Raw genomic sequence first — 18,907 nt, forward strand, 5'->3', positions numbered from 1 at the left:
GTGACAGTAGCAGAATCGAAGGCCCAGTTACTGGAAATTGAAAGAATTTTATCACTTGACTGGCATCATCCTTGCAGTTGTGGACCACGATAGAGGAAAGGTTTTATTCAGGAGAAGACAAGCCAGCAGCACCCAGGATAAAGCAAGTTAGTGTGCAGGCCTGTTACCAGCTCTGTGCGGTTAGCTGCTAATACAAGTGCAGATCTGTTGCATTGCCTTTTCTAGAACCTTTTGAGAGTGGAGGTTGCCATAAAAGAAATAATCTCTGCCTTCCCCATGGCACTAGACCTTTTACAGTCCCATAAATTTGCTATGCAGAAGGGAAGGAGGAAGTTTCCATGCTGTCTTTCATTACATGTATGCATATATATTATATATTATCTATTATCTGTTATCTGTTATCTATTGTATATGTACACATATATGCATACATGTATATGTACGCATATAAATCATACAAGTGCATGTGTGTGTGTGTGTGTGTATGTGTATAAGGTATGTATATAAATACAGATGCAAGGACCATGCTGTGCAGCAAAAGAGATCAAGAAGGCAAATAATACACTATTTGTCATCTACTGTCAATAATCTTGTGTGGGAACAGACTTTGAGATTTGGTCTGGCTCATGGATTCAGGTGTACAGGAAAGGCCTTTTACATTTCCAGAATTTTTATTTTTATTGTTATTATGGGAATTAACATTTATCTTTCACATCAGCAATGACAAAACCTTGATCAAGAGTGTTAATTTGTTCATGTCTTATGTAGTACTAGATAACCCAGAGAGGTTGTGGAGTCTCCTTCTCTGGAGATCTTCAAGGCCCGCCTGGCTGCAACCCTGTCTAACATGCTCTAGGTGACCCTGCTGAGCAGGGAGGTTGGACTAGATGATCTCCAGAGGTCCCTTCCAACCTTACTGATTCTATGATTCTATGATAAGTCACATCAAGGGACAAAGTTGCTATGCAGAAGCCTAAAATATGAAAATGTGGAAGTGAAGTTTCTTGTATTCCTCCATGTTTCTTTTCTGTATAACAGACACAGCTGAGGCTAATATGATGAATTTGTCTTCTTATATTATGGAGAATGAATTCTTGTGAGTCTAGTCACAAAGGTCCTTTGTTTTTACTGGGATTTGTATTAAAACAGTGTTATATTGAGGTTATTACCTGTGTAGAGAGTAGTGTGCAACAATATACAAAAGCCAGAAGTAAGAGAAGGAAAGAGGTAAGGGTCCTAAACTAGCCCTGGTCATGGAGAAAAGGTAACAGAAGGGCTAGGATAACAAACAAGAGCTAAACTTAGCAGCTCAGTGCAATGAAAAGTCAGTTATGTGTTATGATATGGAAAAATGACTTCGACCCAAATTATCAGAAACAGAGCATATACATAGTAGGTTTGTATAGTATGATGACATTCTGTCTGTTCTTTTAGGGTAGAGCATGTCATTAAGTTTGTGAATTCAGGAAGTTGTTTTGTTCCCAATTTTCACATGTAGAAACCATGTCCCTGTGCTTTACCTAAATCAAAATGAGAACAGGGAATAAAAAACCTGAATTTCAAGACATGTGTCAGTCAGCACAGTATGTTCCTGTTCTGCTCATAGAAATTGTTTTCCCAGACTTGCTCAACTGATACAAAACTCTAACCTCTTCCCAGAAGGATCTTTTATTTGCATATTAACACTGAAACATAAAGGTCAAATTCATTATATTCACCAAAGAGATACAGTGAATTAGTAACAGAAACAGAGATCCAAATGACCTTTTTGAAAAATTTGCTAGACATCTGAACATTTGAATTGGCCTTCTCATCAAAATGCTGCAGTAATATTTTAGTCTTTTAAAGGGATACCACTAAAATTAGTGTTTTCATTTCAGAAAGTAAGATGCTTCTAATATTTGGGTCATAATGTTGCTGTTCATTTTCTCTGCAGTTTTGAGAAGGTCGCTTGTGTTCACTGGGTTGGTTTCCCTACCTGCAGAATAGACATGATGATGTTTGTTATGCGTGCTATTATGAAGGCAGACTATTATAAAGTATTAATATTTTTTAAATAGTTTTATAAAGCATTTTGAAGATGGAAAGTGCTTTATAAGTGCTCTTATGTTTTTTTTTCATTACAAAATTGTACTAATAAAAAAAAACACAAAACATTACAGTTGTCATTTCCCTTTCCCCTGTGTCTAAAAGCTAAGCTGCCTTCTTCCTCTGGGAGTGTCTTCATTATAACATGATGTTTTTGCTGTAAAAAAAGATTATTTTGCTGTCCAGAATATGATATTTTTAGTAGAAATGCAGAATCTAATTATCCATCTTTTGGGTTTGTTAATTTATTATTTGCACTCCCAGAGTCATATCAGTATGGGAGCAGTGTGCCTGCTCTATATGTTTCAGAATGATTCTGGTGTTTATGTGGCAGCTGAAACCAGTTGATGTAAATGCTACACGTTACATGTTTTGTGTAATATCATGTAGCAGAAACTTCCAAACCAGTAGAATAATGTCCTAACCCTCCAGATCTGTTGACTTCAACTAGAATATTTAACATTGTCAAACAAGGTAGAGGCATGTTTACTGGGTTATTTGTTTTCTTTCCACGTGTTATGGACTAAGTCCTTAGGAAAATAGTGGGAAATACTCCTCCAGGAGAAATGGTAATAGAAACTGAGTAAGAAGATATAAAGATGTGGCAGTAGACAGCAGGGCTGGGCAGCTACCATCTGTTAAGCTTTGCAAGCTTAACTCAAGTCGGTTGTAGTTCATGAACAGGATGAGGGAAAACTTCTCTTCTTTGCTCCCAGCCTCTCAATTCTGAAACACTACAGAAAATCTATAAAGCAGGGTTCATTTCCAAGTGCTTTTCTTTAATCTTTTTTTTTTCTATATCAAAAACAACATTTATCATTCGGCTCTTTCACAGAAAAATGAAAGCTTAAATGCAGAAAACTCTGATTACATGGTGATGCCTGTACCGTGAACATAGCCTTATGTGTATTTTCTATCATCTGACTCTTACTTGAATTAAAAATATTATCAGTGTTTCAGAATAAGGAAAACTACTGAGAAGTGATCAAATAATTGTGAATCCAGGTGAGAGTTGCATACAGAAAAATTGGATAGATGGGAATCTTTGAAGAGGACACAGATAAGAAGGGATGTGACACTCCTGTAATAACAGAGAGAAAAGTTTATACTAGAGAAAGAAACGTGTAAAACTTCTATCCTAGAAATAGTCTTACCTCATTGCTACTCGATGACATAGTTGTCAAGAGCTTGATAAACTGATGAATAAATGAAACTTGAATAATACACAAATAAAAGGAATTGTAAGTGTGCAGTGAGTACACAGGGTATCTACAATTGCAGTAAATAAAATTTCTCACCTAGGCAACATAATCCAACCCTATTTCCTGGAGTTCCAGATAAACTTACCTGCTGGCAAAATACTCCATAACGATTTATACAAGGCTTTTGTTGCACCTTTCTTTGAAGTATCTATCATCAAAAACTGTGATACCAGCAGCAGAGTAAAGTTGCAGAGGGATGTGCTGCTTGTGAAATCCTGGTCCTGGTCCCTTCGTCTCTTACATGGCACATTTTATTGCTGATACCTCTGTACAAAATTATTTCAGAATATTTGAACGTCACTGGGTTGTAAAGTAAAAGCTTGTGAGATTTATTCCCTTAGATGAATGATCTTCTAGAAATATGGAAAAATGTATGTTTGGTTGTGTGGAGGGTAGAAAATTTTTAGGTTATTGACTGAATAATGATCATTATTGAGCATTACTAATTTGTTATTTGCTTGCTTTTAGGAAGATTCAACAAGTAACCATTTTAACTATGCTATTAAATGCTTAAGTGAGAGGAGTGAGAGGAGTCATAGTAGAGTAGGAAAAATAATATGGTAAAAGTAATTAAACTAATTTGGATTGTGGCATCTGGGTTGGAAAAGGCAATGTTTTGGAGGGCTGTAAAAGCAGATGTTTTGTTAATAGAAGATTAAAAAAGGACTAGTTCCATTTGAGGCATTGAGTCATACCTATAAAACTTCATAATTAACTTTGTCAAACAATAGAAAATATTTGTTTTCTACAGAGAACTGTCTAGAATAATACTTTTTGTGCTCCAGGGTCCCACTTGATCCGAATAAATTACTGTTATGGAATATTATTTTCTGTCCATGTATTGCAAGACAGAACTGTGAAATAAGATCAGAATAGAATTTTCCTGTGACTTGGGATCTTTTTTGTCAGGTTTTGGGACAAAACAATAGTGCTTCCAAAGACAGACCGGAGAGTAAAGATAATGGCTCCAGTGAAAATGTTCACAGCTTTAGGCCTTTTCTTTTTAAAACTGATGGCTTCTGTAAGTCTATAAAAACTTACAGATTCAGAAGATTAAACTAACAGTAAGGGGATATTCCATTTTTCCTTATTTGTCCTCTTTCTGTGTTAATTACTGCAGATTCTTCCTCTGTCTTTGCAGAACTTTCTTCTTCTTTGTTTGATCTACTGTTTTGTCTTCTCCTTCCTTACCATGTTTCTACTTGCATGGGCAAGACTCACAGTACCTACTTTGAGCTGAATGAGAATTTGAGTATCTCTGTGGGTGGCGGTAACTGTAAAGCCCATGTGCCAGCAGCTGCCTTGCCATCCAAGGAGCTTAAGTGCAAGAGGTGGCTACACTCTGAACCCAGGAGTTTCTTAGTCATAAGAGGTCAAGTGCTCGCATAAAGGCAGAAATGTCTGCATCCAAATTGTTGAGTGTTTGACTTCACTTCCACTCCACTGCCATCCAGACCTGAAACTGCAATGTATTGCAAATATGATATTGCACCTGTGTTCTGGAGAGCTCTAGTCCACTCAAGAGCCTGCGAGTGCACATAGCACTGCTCACCTCTCTGGCACCTCCGTGGCCAGAGGCACATAAGCCTGCTTAAGTAGTGGGTCACATTTTTCCTATTAGCTAACTGGTTTTGTCTACCTCCTCACTCAAGCGCTTTCTGCATCTCCCTGCTGAAGTCTTTCTTCTCTCTGTTGATTGTACTGGGAATTTCAGTTGTAAGTTTGTCAGCCAAAGCTGGTGTCCTGATGCCAAGTGCCCATCCTTTATCAGTGCTGTTCCTGGTGGTCCTTTCTTGATCCTGTGAAATCCTGGATCTTCCTTTTATTTTTACTGTGGTTTTTGTAGAATCAGTGGCCAGTCTTCCCATTTGATATGTTACTGAACAAAATGTTAACAGTTAACATAGTATTGCCTACTTGTTTTTTCCATCCACAGATAACGTAGATGTTTATTAGAAATTCTTTCCCTAAAGTTTAGGTTTATGTAAAATGTTGTTGATGAATCTTAATGAAAAACTGTATTTATTGGAGTTTTATTCACAGTTTTTTTGTTTTTTTTTTTTTTTTTTTTTTTGAGGTGCATATTACTTAATGTCTTCAGATGTCTTCAGTGTAATACTTCTTTGTTTTTTTTCCTTCTTATGCTTTCTTCTATATTTGAAAATAATGAAAGGTCTTCTTAGGTTGAGCTTGTAAGAGAGATTTTCCTTCGGTGGTGTAAATAGCTTGAGAGGAATGTGGTTAGTCCTGTCTCTGTCACATAGCTCTGTAGGGGCTGGGTAAACATGACACTCTCTTTGGGGAGAGCGGCTGGTAGCAACACCTGGAGAGCTCCAGCCGAGGGACCCAGGAGCACGTCCTTCCATCAGCTTTCTTTCATTCCTTACCTGAAGTGATACCATGTTAAGAGAAGAAGGAACTATTTCCGGTACTTTTCTTCCATGTTCCATCTCTTCCTGCCTCATTTGTCTTTTACGAAGGGAAGGAAGATTTGGGACTCTCTGTAACAAAGAGGCTGTTTGCAGGGGAAAGATCTTATGATATGGAGAGACTTAGAATTTCAGATGCGTTGAAATAGGGATCCGAAAGCTAGGTAACATCTCCTTACTTTTTCTGGAAGTCTCTGTGATGAAAGGAACCAATCAGGGCAGGGTCTGACTGAAAAGAGAATTTAAAAGTATATTGAGGGAACGCTCCACTTAGAAACTGTTCGTGTGCTTTAACAAGATCATTAGTGTAGACTGTCAAGTCAGATGAGGAGACTGTTATATTTTTACAATGCTCCACGCCAACTCCCTGCTTGTGGCAAGGGTATGAAGACAATTCTGCGGCAAATTCGAGCACATTTTGTAGCACTTTGTCATTGGCGAGAGCACGTAACCAGCCATCTGCCGTGAAGCTCCTGCCCATCCAGTTCTGTCAGCTGCAGGATTCCAGGAGCCCGGTTCTGTGGGCATCCAAGGGACAGTAAATACTAATCAGTGTTTTGTGTTCATTTGAGGATTGTAAAATTAGCTAGACCAAGTTCCAGTCGGTATGTTGCTCCAGCTATGCACTGTGGTCTTTACAAATCTGGCCTGTCACCTCTGAGCCAAGATTGCTGGATGCTCTTCCCAGCAACTGCTTCCCACCCCCATCTGACATCAAAACTGCAGCATAGCCCAGATGGTGCGCAGAAGGTATCACCCCAATGACTCAAATGTTGCTGACAACCCTACTGACGGCTGTGTGTGTACAGCATCTGATTTCCTTACGGAGACACCCATTGCCATTTCAGCTGCATTTTTTTAGACTGTTTGAACTTTGTGATAATATTCTTAGTTGGGAATTCTCTTTTGCAATTAAAGGCTCTCAGCAAAGCATTTATTGACTTTTGAAGAAACTCTTGGAGGGAGGTGCTCCTACGACAAAGCAAGTGTTGTGTCATTGGTTTATCTGAAGCAGTATCTTGCAAGCTGGTCATGATTCATAAACCTGAACAAGATGAGAAAAACTGAGGAGTGATTGTGCCTGATGAAGGAAACAGTTGTTGCAGAGATGCTCTCTTGTTGTCCTGGTTCTGATTAGGTGGTTTAGGAAAGGGAGTTAAAAGTTCATTTTTGATACATCAGAGAAGAGTATATAAGGACCTCACACAGTATCCCTTCCTCAGTTTTGATGCACGCTCAGCTGTGGCATCTGTGTAACTGCAAGAGCAGATAATATGTAAACATTAAATACAGATATCACAAGCAAGCTCAGCCTTCAAAACGCTGCAAAAATGAGATTCTTATAACAATTTATTTTATAAAAGCACAAAGTAAGTATTTTCCATATTCATCTTCTCCTGTGACATTACATGATGCAGAACCTGCGGAATGTATTGTACTTAACTTTAAATAAAAAATGGAAGGTGAGATTTTCCAAGAAGTATATGTTTAGCCCAAGTCTGATTTCACTGAAGTAAATTGGTGTTTTATCGACAGCTTTGTGCAAGTCGCCTGGCTAAGTACATTTCAAAATTCTACACCATTTCTGGTGGCATCTTACATGCAAAATTAATTTTTCCAAAAGTGAGTAAGTGCTCTAAAAAAAGAGGACACTTTGTGGATTTAATTTTTATGTTTGCTTGGGAAATTGCAGTTCATTTTTACCAGCTCGCTAAGAAATTTCCTGTAATGTTGTTTATAAAAATAAACAGAAGTTGGTAGGAACTTCATATAAATAATGAGAAGTCTTTGGCATCCTGTGATAAATGGCTGAAGTTACAGGGCAAGTCGGGAGAAAGCGTAGCCTGATGAAGTGGGGCTAGCAAAGTTGTACAGTAACACTGAGAATAATTACACAGCCCTTTGTCCCTATGCTAATCCTCACAGCACCCCTGCGAGGTAGGATCTATACTGCTGCCTTAATCCTGTTGATTTTCTTAGTCATGTGAGTGCCACAGGAATGATAACTCGAAAGGCCCTTTCGTTATATTCAGCAGCTTCAGTACCTAGTAATTGTGCAAATTGGCCTAAAGAACCCCCTAGGCAGTGGGTGTCTATGGGAAGTGTGCAGAGCGGGTTGCGGGGATTACGAGCAGCGAGTAGAAAGTCACCACCTGTTTTTTGCTCCCCCCTCCCTTCTTTCTTTTGTCTCTCCCAGGAGAAAAACCATACAAATGTACCTGGGAAGGCTGCACCTGGAAGTTTGCTCGCTCAGACGAACTGACGAGGCATTACCGCAAACACACAGGAGTGAAGCCATTCAAGTGTGCAGACTGTGACCGCAGCTTTTCCCGCTCAGATCACTTGGCGCTCCACCGCCGCAGGCACATGCTGGTTTGAGAAACGCTCCCCGTTCCAGCCGAGTTTAAGAGCTGGGTCTCTTAACTACCCTGAGTGAATTCAGCAGGGCTGAATCCCCTCCTGTTACAGTGTTAACACGCAGGGCATTCCGTGGTGTCCCTAACAAAAAATAATAATAAAAAGAAAAAAGCAGGAAAAGAAGTGCCACTCTTCTCCTTGCCCTCCGAAGTTAACCCCCTCTGCCCCGCAGCATGGCTACCCCCCGAAAGTGTCATCACAGTCACCTGGGAAATAGCAGCCAAAATGCGACAAGGATGGGCATTCTTTTACACGCTGTGTCCTTCGAAAAAATGTTCATAGCTTGTATGTTTTCTCAGCTGTCCAGCATTTTGTTCCTGCAAATTACTGCTGATTGGAGGATGAGACACCGCAAACCGATGATGATGATGATGAGAGCAAGACCGATAGACCTTTATTATCGCATCTTTACCCCTTTTTTTGAATACCACCTCGCAGGTGTGAGCGTCACACCTGAGCTGTGCTGCAAGCAAGCTGCATGCAAGCAGAGAAGAAGATTCTTCTGCTAGAGAGGTTCCACTACCTGAGGTGAAGGGTCGCTTGAGCAGACTTTTGCAATAATGATGGTGGCATTTTACTATTTTACCACAGTTTGTCATTATGCCCTGAAGGACACCAGCCATTTAGCCTTCTTCTTTTATCTTTTTTTTCTCTTTCTTTTCTTTTGTTTTGTTGTTGAAGCCTGTAAAATAAACAAGGGGCAGCAGCATTTCTGCTGAGAGTACAATATTAAGTATCTGTATTTTACCATGAACTTACTTGGAACCATTTCCTGATTTGTGCAGAGTCCATCTAATAACTACTATCCATTCTCAAAGTGCGGTCTTCTTTCATACAGGCATCCTCCTCCCCAAGACCAGTATTTGAACACCAGGAAATAGTCAAACAGATGTGAAACTCACTGGTACCAAGGTTAATGATGTAGTCATCCATGAAATGGAATTGAATGTACCAACCAAATAGGGAAGAAACGGCTGCATCTCTTGCAGAGAAAAAGCAATAATGAGTAAAACAGCTTCAACACAATAAGTTACTGCACGCCAGCAGAAAGGGGGATATGCAGAAATAGCATGTAAGAACACTTAAGTTAATCCTTCTGATTGTTTTCACTGACCTGCTAGGCACCACAATTAAGTACTTTCCTTTCCTTCAGTGTAAGACTTACTTGTGTCCAGAAGGCAAGTGGGATAAAGGAGTGAGGTGATTGCTGAGGAGTGAGTGGATGAACAGTAAGTAGGAAGGAGAATTGGTTCGGAAATGGTGCTCTGCAAGACATTAGGTTTGTCCCTGGGAGTTAGGGAATAACAAGATTTTGCCAGCTGTCTAGTGTGATATAAATGGCCCTTTAAATGGGTCTCAGTGGCTGCCTCTGCTGAGATTTTCTATCCAACCCTTTTCATATTAAATAAAAGGAAACTCTTGATCATTCCCATACAGCTGTGTAATTCTGAATCAATTTCTATTAATTAAATTATGTAGGAAAGGGAGAAACTCTTAGTCATCAGTTGTTCTTGAAAACAGAATAGTGTTTTTCTGTTTTCTTTCTTTGCAAGGCTCTGCCTGTGCAGCTAAATGTGACAAAGGGGAGGCTTGGCAAGATTTTTTATGTGTTGAGATTTTTATAGTTTAGAGATAAAAGATATATACATAAAGATCTTCTGCAATGCATTTAATTATGAATACTTGGTTCCAGGAATTGCACAGATTAAACTTGTGGTGCCACTCATTCATTTTTAAATGTTTGATCAGTCTGAGTTAACTTCTGATTCCTGAAATACTGATAGTAATGTTGGGGGGATTCTGAAATCAAGATAATCTCTTAAAAAAGCCCAGCACACAGTACCCTTACAAACACTAAAAGCGATTACAGTTAATTGGGGATTCATATGACTGGGATAATACATTATAACAGCGTTTGCAGACCCAGAGTTTGATTGTCCTTCAATACGTTCTCATTGTCACCCAGTAGTGGATAACTACCAGCTCTCTAAAAGAACTTCAGCCTGTTAAAACACAGGCTGTCCTCTGCTGAGTGGTCAAATGTAGAAATCCAAGAAAATTGCTTGTGGCCACTGTGGAAGAAGGCCTCTGCCATTCCCCATTGACCAGGTTGGCAATCTACATCCGCAAAAATCAGCAGCGTTTTAGTATCCTGGTTGGAGTGAGGAATGTAAGCAGTGGCACTAAGAGTCAGTGTGGAGTTTTAACAGGCTGAAACGAATCAGGGCTTCTGTATAGGCCAGAAGGAGCAACAGAACTGAGTTTTCACCAACAGCGTTACTTCTGTCATTTGAAAAACTGGTTGTCAATATTGTGCATGAGATTGTTCATTGATATCATTTGACATCTGTCTTTTATGTACTTCAGTATTGTCCCTTTAAATGGATCAGTCATTCCAAATGTCTAAGGAAGGAAGCTAGGAACAAGTCAATTTATATTTTTTTTCTTGCCCAATGGTATTTTACCCCCTTATTACCTGAATAGCAGTAATTGATTGGCAGAACCTGAGGCATACAGAATTCCCCTCAGAAGCTATGATTTTTTTTCTCATGAAAAAATGAAGTTTATTTGACCAGAAACTATTAAGGCTGTTCTGTTAGCTTTCAAAAGGGGCAGTGAGAGAAGTGATCTCTGATGTTATTCACAGAGACTGAATATTACCAGGAGAGACTAATATCTTCTTCAGGTTTCACCTGTAATCAATGGAGAGAGGGAAACTCCTCTGAGAGCAATTCAGAGTCCTCAAATTTTGTGATTCTGCTCTGAATTGCCCTTTGGCAATCTCTCTGTGCTGACTATAGAGAGAGTCCGAGGAGGCTCTTTTCCCCATGTAGAAGTCCGACTCTGTGAATCCCATGTCTCTCAACTGTTGCCTGTTACTTTATACGTTTGAAACACTGCAACAGAAAGAGGATCTGGTTTTACTGAAGGAATCCCAAGTGATAACGGGATAAGGCCACACTCACATCAAGAGACGTAGGCCTGCTCAGAGCATGCGAGTGGGAACAGAATGAAGCCAAGAGATTACAAAGGATATACTCAATTTTCTTATTTAACAGGAAGGAAATGTATGCTAAGCATTTCAAGCACAAATGAGCTCTTCATGTAAGCTTTTCATGAACTGTTCATGTTGCCTTTACCTCTAGAGAGCTTTCACAACCAGCTACAGTCTGCCATTGGGTTCAAGCTGTCATTGAGATTTGTGAGAAGTTTATCGTTCATATCAGAGCCCACAGGTTTTGGCCCCAAATGTTCTGTGGGGTTATTTGTTGTTTTTTCCTTTCAGAAATATTTTAAGAGAAGTTATTTTGTGGTAGGGAGGTGTTGATGCGGAGCTGAAGTCCCCCAAATTGTCAAGGTGTTCTTCCGTCGATGGCTGCGATTCAAACCTGCTGATTTTTTGTGCTTGTGCAAAGACTAAGGGGGATCTCTCCATGCTAGTCTCCTACCACTGCAGTTCTCTGATGTTTCATAACCTATGGAAAGCTTACATCAGACATAGCGCACAGAAATACCTAATCTCGTCTTGGCACAGCCCCCTTGATCTCGCACAAGCAGTTGAGAAATACAAATGTGCACTGTCCCATTCTTTCAGAGATTTGTGCTTTTAAGTCTGAACAAGTGATGGGTGAAATCCACTGTGCGCATTAAAGCTTGCGTGTGAAACTAAGCCACAAAGTGTCAGATTTCAAATGTTCTTAAAAGGATGCTCCCAGATTTGCGAGGAAATCTCAGTAGCCAGCATTGTATGGAAACATAATGAGGAAGCAGCTTTCCTACAGAATTTTTTAAATTTTGAAATGTTTTTATTTTTTGAGCACCTGTTCTATTCAGCACTGTAAAATTGGCTCATTGCAACAGCAGGTTATATTGGGGATGAAGATGCAGTATTCCTTATTTTCTATCATGCTTTCACAATTAAAATGAAACAGAGTTAGACTAACCTGTGTATGTGAGTATTTGCTGGAATAATGTATAACAAAATTAAAAGTGTTTAAAATGACATCAGTGATGTGGACATTTGGGGTAAATTCACAGTGCAGAGCATGGACAGATAGCTGGACAACATTTCTCTCCTTTTAATACTGGGAATAACAATGATCATAACTCGTTTTCCATTAGCCACTTTGAAAATGTATTCTAGTTGCCATTTCCAAATTTACCTTCTGATAATAAATGCTGTTCAATGGAAAAGATCTCTTTCTCCTTTATTGAAGGTGGGTGCCTCAAAATCAGAGTAAGTTTTACCATTAATATCCTGCTTATGTTTTAATTTGAACTTCAGTTTGGAAAGGTCAGTGTAAGAAACTGCATCTTCCACAGCAAACAGGTCTAAAGATCATGCAGCAAATCTTCCTTACTCCTATACCCTCACCCATCCACCCTTGCATATAAATCCCAGCATTTCCACATGCCTCATCCCATCTGCAGTTGTAGACAAGCAATTTACCTTGATTTTGAAAAAAAAGACGAAGAATCAGAAATAAGTACTGTAAAAGAATAACACCTTACTAAGAAACCAGCTTGTATTATTGTATTACGCATTTGCCTGTGATTTTTAACTGAATATGTGCATAAAGAATTTTAATGATGATTATATTTTCACAGTTTCATAACAGAATAGCAATTATTGGGTAACGTATGCTATTTAAGTCGTGCCCATTGGTACCTGAAACATGTTTAAATTCTGATCAATTTTAGCAGCAAATTAAGTTTTAAGTAAAAAATACAACTATAAGGATACTGCATCTTTAAAGATCAAAATACAGCAGAAGTATTTTACTATACTTATAACGGTTTAAATATTCTGTAATATATATGATAGCAGAAAAGTATTTTCAAACACACAGTTTTACATGGGGTGTAAATAGATGAAGTACATTTAAGAAAAATCTTTTAGTTTTCATCATGAAAAATGGTTAGATAATGTCTTGTAAAACTTAAACACAAACAAAACATAAGAACTAAATTATTCTGTTTTGTCAGAGCGTGTTTTCTCTGCAAAATGGAGTGGCCGCTTCTTTGCTTTTTTGCAGATGGTGTGCGATATACTGAAGTCCTACACAGTCCTTCAATGTTGAGTAAGTCAAAGCTCACAATGTCTTTGACTGAACAAAGGGAAAAAACACAAAATCAAAATGATGAAAAACAGATGAAAAATGAGTTTTTCTGTTCCCCCTTCTGGCGATTTACAGTGACAGTAACAGCAAATTCTCATTTGATTTTATTTGTTCTTAAATTTCCCCAACTAAAATATGTCTTGAATGAAGGCTGCAAGGCTCACATAGGCAGCTGCTCTTTGCTGATTCCGCGGGGGAGTTTAGCTTTTTAGGTACAGTTGCATGTCAGCTAAATGAACTGTGGCAGGAAGGTTGTCACATTTAAAATGTACCTACGCTTGCCGCAAGATAGCCTAAAATCTATTTTAAAAGATGAAACAGAAACTGAAAGTGCCTGTTATTAGAACTGATGGGATGTTCCTATACTTTTACACAGCAATAACTTACAGGATTCTATTATCAGTAAGATGAAAACAAAATTATGCTCGGAGAACAATAATGCAGCACAGAAACAAAACACAAAGTGCCATTTGTATTTTCACATGTTGAGATATTGTGTTAGAGGTTTTATTTTTTTTTTCTCAGATAAGGTCTGACATATACTTGTAAGAAGAAAATGGATCTCAGTTTACGAATGAGTCATACCCATATCGATTCTAAATAGGTGTAAGTGGAGGTCATTGTCAAGCAGTGTTTTAGGGGATTTCTTCCCAACTTATGACAGATTTGCCCACATATCCAGGGTATTCTCTAGTGAAATAGTCAGGAAAAAAAAAAAGAAAAAAAAAAAAAAAAGCAATAACCCCAATGGAAGTTTTTTAGGGTATATGCTAGAATGGGGATTCCCTTTAAAAAATCCTCTGTTTTGAACTCTGGAAACACAGAATTCACCTTATGTCTCCTGTTTGTGCTTTGTGTGTGTGTGGGTTTTTTTAAGTATTTAATAATATTTTAGAATTGGTTGAATTCAGGAGTGGACAAAATATGTCACTTACCTTTTTTTCCTTTGGAGGCAAGTGAGTGGAAAATTGGGGGCTATCAGTCTGGAGACTATTTCAGTAACAAACAAGAAGCGATATTCCTAAAATAAAGTAAGGAGCATTTGCTGTGGAGGAGCCTAAACAATGGCATCAATAGACTAATCGATCTAACTAAAAATGGCCAGTGTCTCTTCCACTCTTTTTTTTTTTTTCTTTCCTTCTTTTTTAGTCTGGTAGGTTTCTATCAAGGAAAAAAAAAAGATTATTAACTGATACTAATGGATTCTTAAAATAGTGGTATAATGCCACTCATGCTTCCTCTCTTTCTAAAAATGAATCTATTGGAGATGAAAATGTAACTGGTTGTCCTAATGCATTTGCCAAGTGAATCACAGGAAGATTACTTTCCATGCTCTAAATTTGTACCTGTCATTTATCCATGCAGAATTGTGTACTTGCAAAACTCCACATTTTGCATAGACTTTGGCCACCATCCTGGGGATTTGCTGTTTTAGTGGGAGATCGGGTAGTTCGGGTTTTTACTCACTGAGGCAAGATACTATGTGCACAAAGACGAAGAGGAAAAAAAAAAGTGCAGGTGCAAAAAAGCACACATGGATCTGTGGGCAAAAACTAGGTGTTTATGCATGTCAGTTAATCATGTGACCTGACTGCTAGTTTAGTAACAACTTATTTTTAAATCTGTTAGCCATGGGTGGAAATAATCGCATCAGAACATGCATATACTTATTCCGTCATCCTGAACTTAATCTCCAGTTATTAAGCACATAAAAGAACTCAATTCATGCTGGGGATTTTAGGAGAGCACCAGGGAATGTGTCATCAGAAGGACAAAGGAAACTTTAGTTTCTTATTTAGTCCATGGGCTGTTGTTGGAGAGGGGTGTTTTTCCCTTTGTTCCGAAGCAGCAATGCTACAAAGAGACACCTTTAGAAACTTGTAGTGTTAGGAGGTTTAGCCGACTCCAGCATTGTGTGTGTTTGCTCTTGCATTGGGAAGGGTACGTAGTCTTCATCATTCCCCCCCCAACAGCCATGCTTTTTTTGCTTCGTTCTGAAAAATTAACAGAGAGATGTTTTTATCTTAGTTTTGTTGATTTACCAGCATACCTCTATTAGCAGCTTGTGTTTATTGACTTTAAATTATGAAATAAACTGAATTGCTCTTGTAGTGTTAGCTTTTTTAGTACACAGTAATTCAGTCCTCTGGACAAGCAAAAATTTAATGGGAATTTTGGCTATTAAGAATGTAAGGATAGTAAGGGTTATTTGGGGTCTGTATGTGTGACCCTGCAACATTTTCCCCAGCTCAGTCTCAAAACTTTCAGTGAGCCAGAATGTCGGTAATAAAGGGAAACATGAATGTTGTTTCACACATTGACTTGCTTTGTGCTAATAAATCTAGTTTCATGCTGTGAACCCTGCATTTGAAAATGTCTGGTAAGAGGACACACTGAAATAAGTGATGGCTTTAATGGTTTAATGTCATAAGCATGAACCATGAGTGCAGAAATAGGTTCAGATACGTTTTTTCTCCCTGTTGCTGCCTTTCAGATATAAAGAGCTTCTTTAGAAAGACGGTTTGAGCCATAATCTTTGCATCAGAACTGATCTTACTCAAAATTCAGAGTTTATTTTCTCATTTCTGGTTTTGAACTGTTTTTCATTGCTTTATTAATATCTCATTTTTAATAAAAAAAGCACAGTTTATTTCTTTCCCAGTTGTGCTATACATTGCTTCCTTGTTAATCTAAGTTCCGTGGTGAACACCTACACATTATGCTCATCTGACCTGCTGTCTGTCCCTAAAATGTTAACTCTCCCATTGCATTTACAATAGAACCTACACAAAGATAGTGATGAATTAAGTTTCATGCACCACCAGCCTTAAAACCTTCAACCCACACACAGACACACATTCATACACTTCAAGTGAAAGAGCAATTTGGACACTGCTGTCAATATGTGGGGTCAAAAATAGCATTACATTGGAGAGCTCTTTCAGCTGTGTCTAGAAAGAAACAGAATAATGAAAAATGTCGTTCTTGGCCAACTCACTCACAGATGCAACAAATTCCCCTATGGCCTTAGTTAAATGTAATCATAAGGATGGGGTTGCAATTGGCCCCAGTTTGCTCCTTCCAGTAAGGTTGTTATTTTCATACATACCGATGAGTGTTCATTTGATCCTCCTGTGTAAAAATACAAAAACATCCCTGAGTTTACAAAAAGTGGTTACCTTGAGACTGAAGCTTCACAGCAATGGAATTAGTATGTACAGCACCTGATTCTCTTCCCTATGATAAGATGTGAAAGGGAGGGTTGTTATCGGTAACCCCATAGAGATAATAGTGTCAATAGAGGTCCTATATTTAAAAGGATTAAAAATGCCAGTGCTAGCAAGCAAGCGTATTAGTTTCTTAAGTCTTTCTTTTGCCTTCTTTTCAAAGGATTTTTAAATGCAAAAATTACTTTTCTTCAAAAATGAAGTGATCATCTGAAGATCTAATTTCCCAATAGTTTCCTCTGCATTTATATACTATGTAGTGTTTAGGCAACACCTATGTTATAAGTTTATTAATATTATGTAAGTGTTGTTCTTGTATTTATGTATAGTGTATGTATTGTAAATATACTCAGAGCTTTTTTTCCTCTTACTGTAAAATGGTGATTTTTGCCCTATGATAATGTAAAGGGAGTCCCCTAATGAAATTCTGTCAGAGGATGATTATTCCAGTCTATTCTCAAAGATTTAAATGAACAAGTGTTACTGTTTTTAATGGTGTCTCAGACATATTTTGTTGGTGCATTGCTTTTCTGTATTCAACTTTCCTATGAATTGAGCTGTGAATTGAAATAGAGTTTAAACCTTTAAATGTATGCATTTGTATAATTATCTGAATGGAGGCATGAAGGTTAAATAAAGCATTTTGTATGGAACAAAACCCTTAATTATTACTGTGGATGACTCAAACCTTCTGGAATACCCAGTTATTAACTTTTTAAATTAAACCTTTGTTAAAAAATCTTTTCTATAAACATATAATGATTTTTTAATGGAATGTTTTCTTAAGAAATGGATTTTACTTGTTTTGCTATTTTTTTAAAAAAAATCCTCATATAGAGCAGACATTCCTTCTCCTTTCTCAGTGTTTGTGCATCTGTGGCAAAGCTGGAACAAATAAAATAGCACTCAGCAGTATAAACAAAAATGTCCTGGGATGATATAAAAATATTTTTGCATTACTATATAATCTGAGTTCACTAAGTATTTAAAAATGGAATTGTGTGTCTGTCTCTGTCTGCTTCGTTCCCTCTTCTTTTCCTATTTGTAGAGAAACCAGCTTAATTAATGTATAGCATTCTTAAGATACCAGTGCACTTGAGAGTGGATGCATTCATTGTACACCTGTAAGTCAGAGAAGAAATCACTAAAGGAAGGCTACGGTAAATTGGGAAAAGCAGCTTCCTACTTCGTTTAAATTGTGTGCTGATCCTGAATGCTCCTAGGAGCGTTTCTAGATTCATGCAGTTCTCCCTCATGACTGACTGTCCCACCAAAAAAGCTACCTTTATGTTTGAGCTAGTCTTAAGGATAACTGTGGATACCAGGCCAAAGGCTTGGAGCCACGGTGAAATTTCTCCTAAATGCAAATTTGCCCTTTCCTTTGCATTTCCGTTCATTTGCTGGCAACAGAGATAATTGCTTATTTAATAAAAACCATAGCTTTACGTGGTTAAGGCAGAGGAACAAATAAACAGCGTGATCTGATTTGGAGACCTCTGAGCTTCATCAAAAGCTGTGGCTAAACCAAAGCCATGCCAACTAGAGCAGATCCCGGCTCTCGGAAACCACTGATGACTTTAAGAGGCGGCGAGTCCTGTGAGTCCTTCCAGAGTACTTTTGCCTTCCGCACAATGCGCTGTTTGTTCCTCCTCGGTGTCCCGCCTGGGCTTGATATCTGTTTCTCCCAACAGTGCCATAAGTATAAAATACATCACTTCCTGTTTAGTCTGACTTCTCCAGCAAACGCCTACACCGTACACTGCCTCGACCTATTGTCTGTTCCTGAAAAGTTTTTTCCTCCACTTGCACAAACAACGGCTCAATTGTCATCTAATCCCTCTCCCCCTGCCACACACACACTTTTTTAAAAATTCGATGGGCCGTTGGGAGTAAAACGTCTACGCCTGCTGTTTAGTGCACCGCACGCAACGTGCGGTTCTCGGTGTGATCAAGGACAGCCTCTGGTAGCCGCTTTCGACTTTGCCCGTATGGTTGATAAAGCAGATAAGCGCGATCCTCTTTCTCCGCGCTGAAACAATACTGCAAGCAATATCCTTGAACCTTGTGATTTTTTTACGCCTCCCAAGCAGAGCTCTGACTATTCAGACGTCCACCCATGCTTTCATGATGTGGCTCCCTATTGCAAACCTACACCCTAGAAGGGGAGATTTGGCTGAAAAGCCTTGTAGATGTAGCCCATCCTACTGCATTGCAATGGCTGCCATGTTCTTTTGGTTGGGAATTAAAAGCACAAGGCCAGAGGAGCCACACTTCCATGATTACAAAGTATTTACCTTCCCCAAAGGGGAGCCAGTGCTGCCCCTGGAAATAAATGGTCTCTTCAGCCAGCCTTGGGGTGCACA

At 38.6% G+C, this 18,907-nt stretch overlaps 1 protein-coding gene across 5 annotated transcripts in view; it reads left to right on the forward strand.

Moving 5' to 3' along the window:
• KLF12 (KLF transcription factor 12) overlaps nt 1–17,202 on the forward strand; it is a 262,186-nt gene extending 244,984 nt beyond the window's left edge. For all 5 annotated transcript variants that reach the window (XM_062566900.1, XM_062566905.1, XM_062566904.1 and 2 more), the window contains one exon: nt 7,977–17,202. In XM_062566900.1, the coding sequence (XP_062422884.1) occupies nt 7,977–8,158 (182 nt within the window). In that variant the 3' untranslated portion in view covers nt 8,159–17,202. The remainder of the gene's footprint in view (nt 1–7,976) is intronic.
• Nucleotides 17,203–18,907: the final 1,705 nt, after the last annotated feature.

This window comes from Rhea pennata, chromosome 1 (genome assembly GCF_028389875.1).
Source record: "Rhea pennata isolate bPtePen1 chromosome 1, bPtePen1.pri, whole genome shotgun sequence".
NCBI lineage: Eukaryota > Metazoa > Chordata > Aves > Rheiformes > Rheidae > Rhea > Rhea pennata.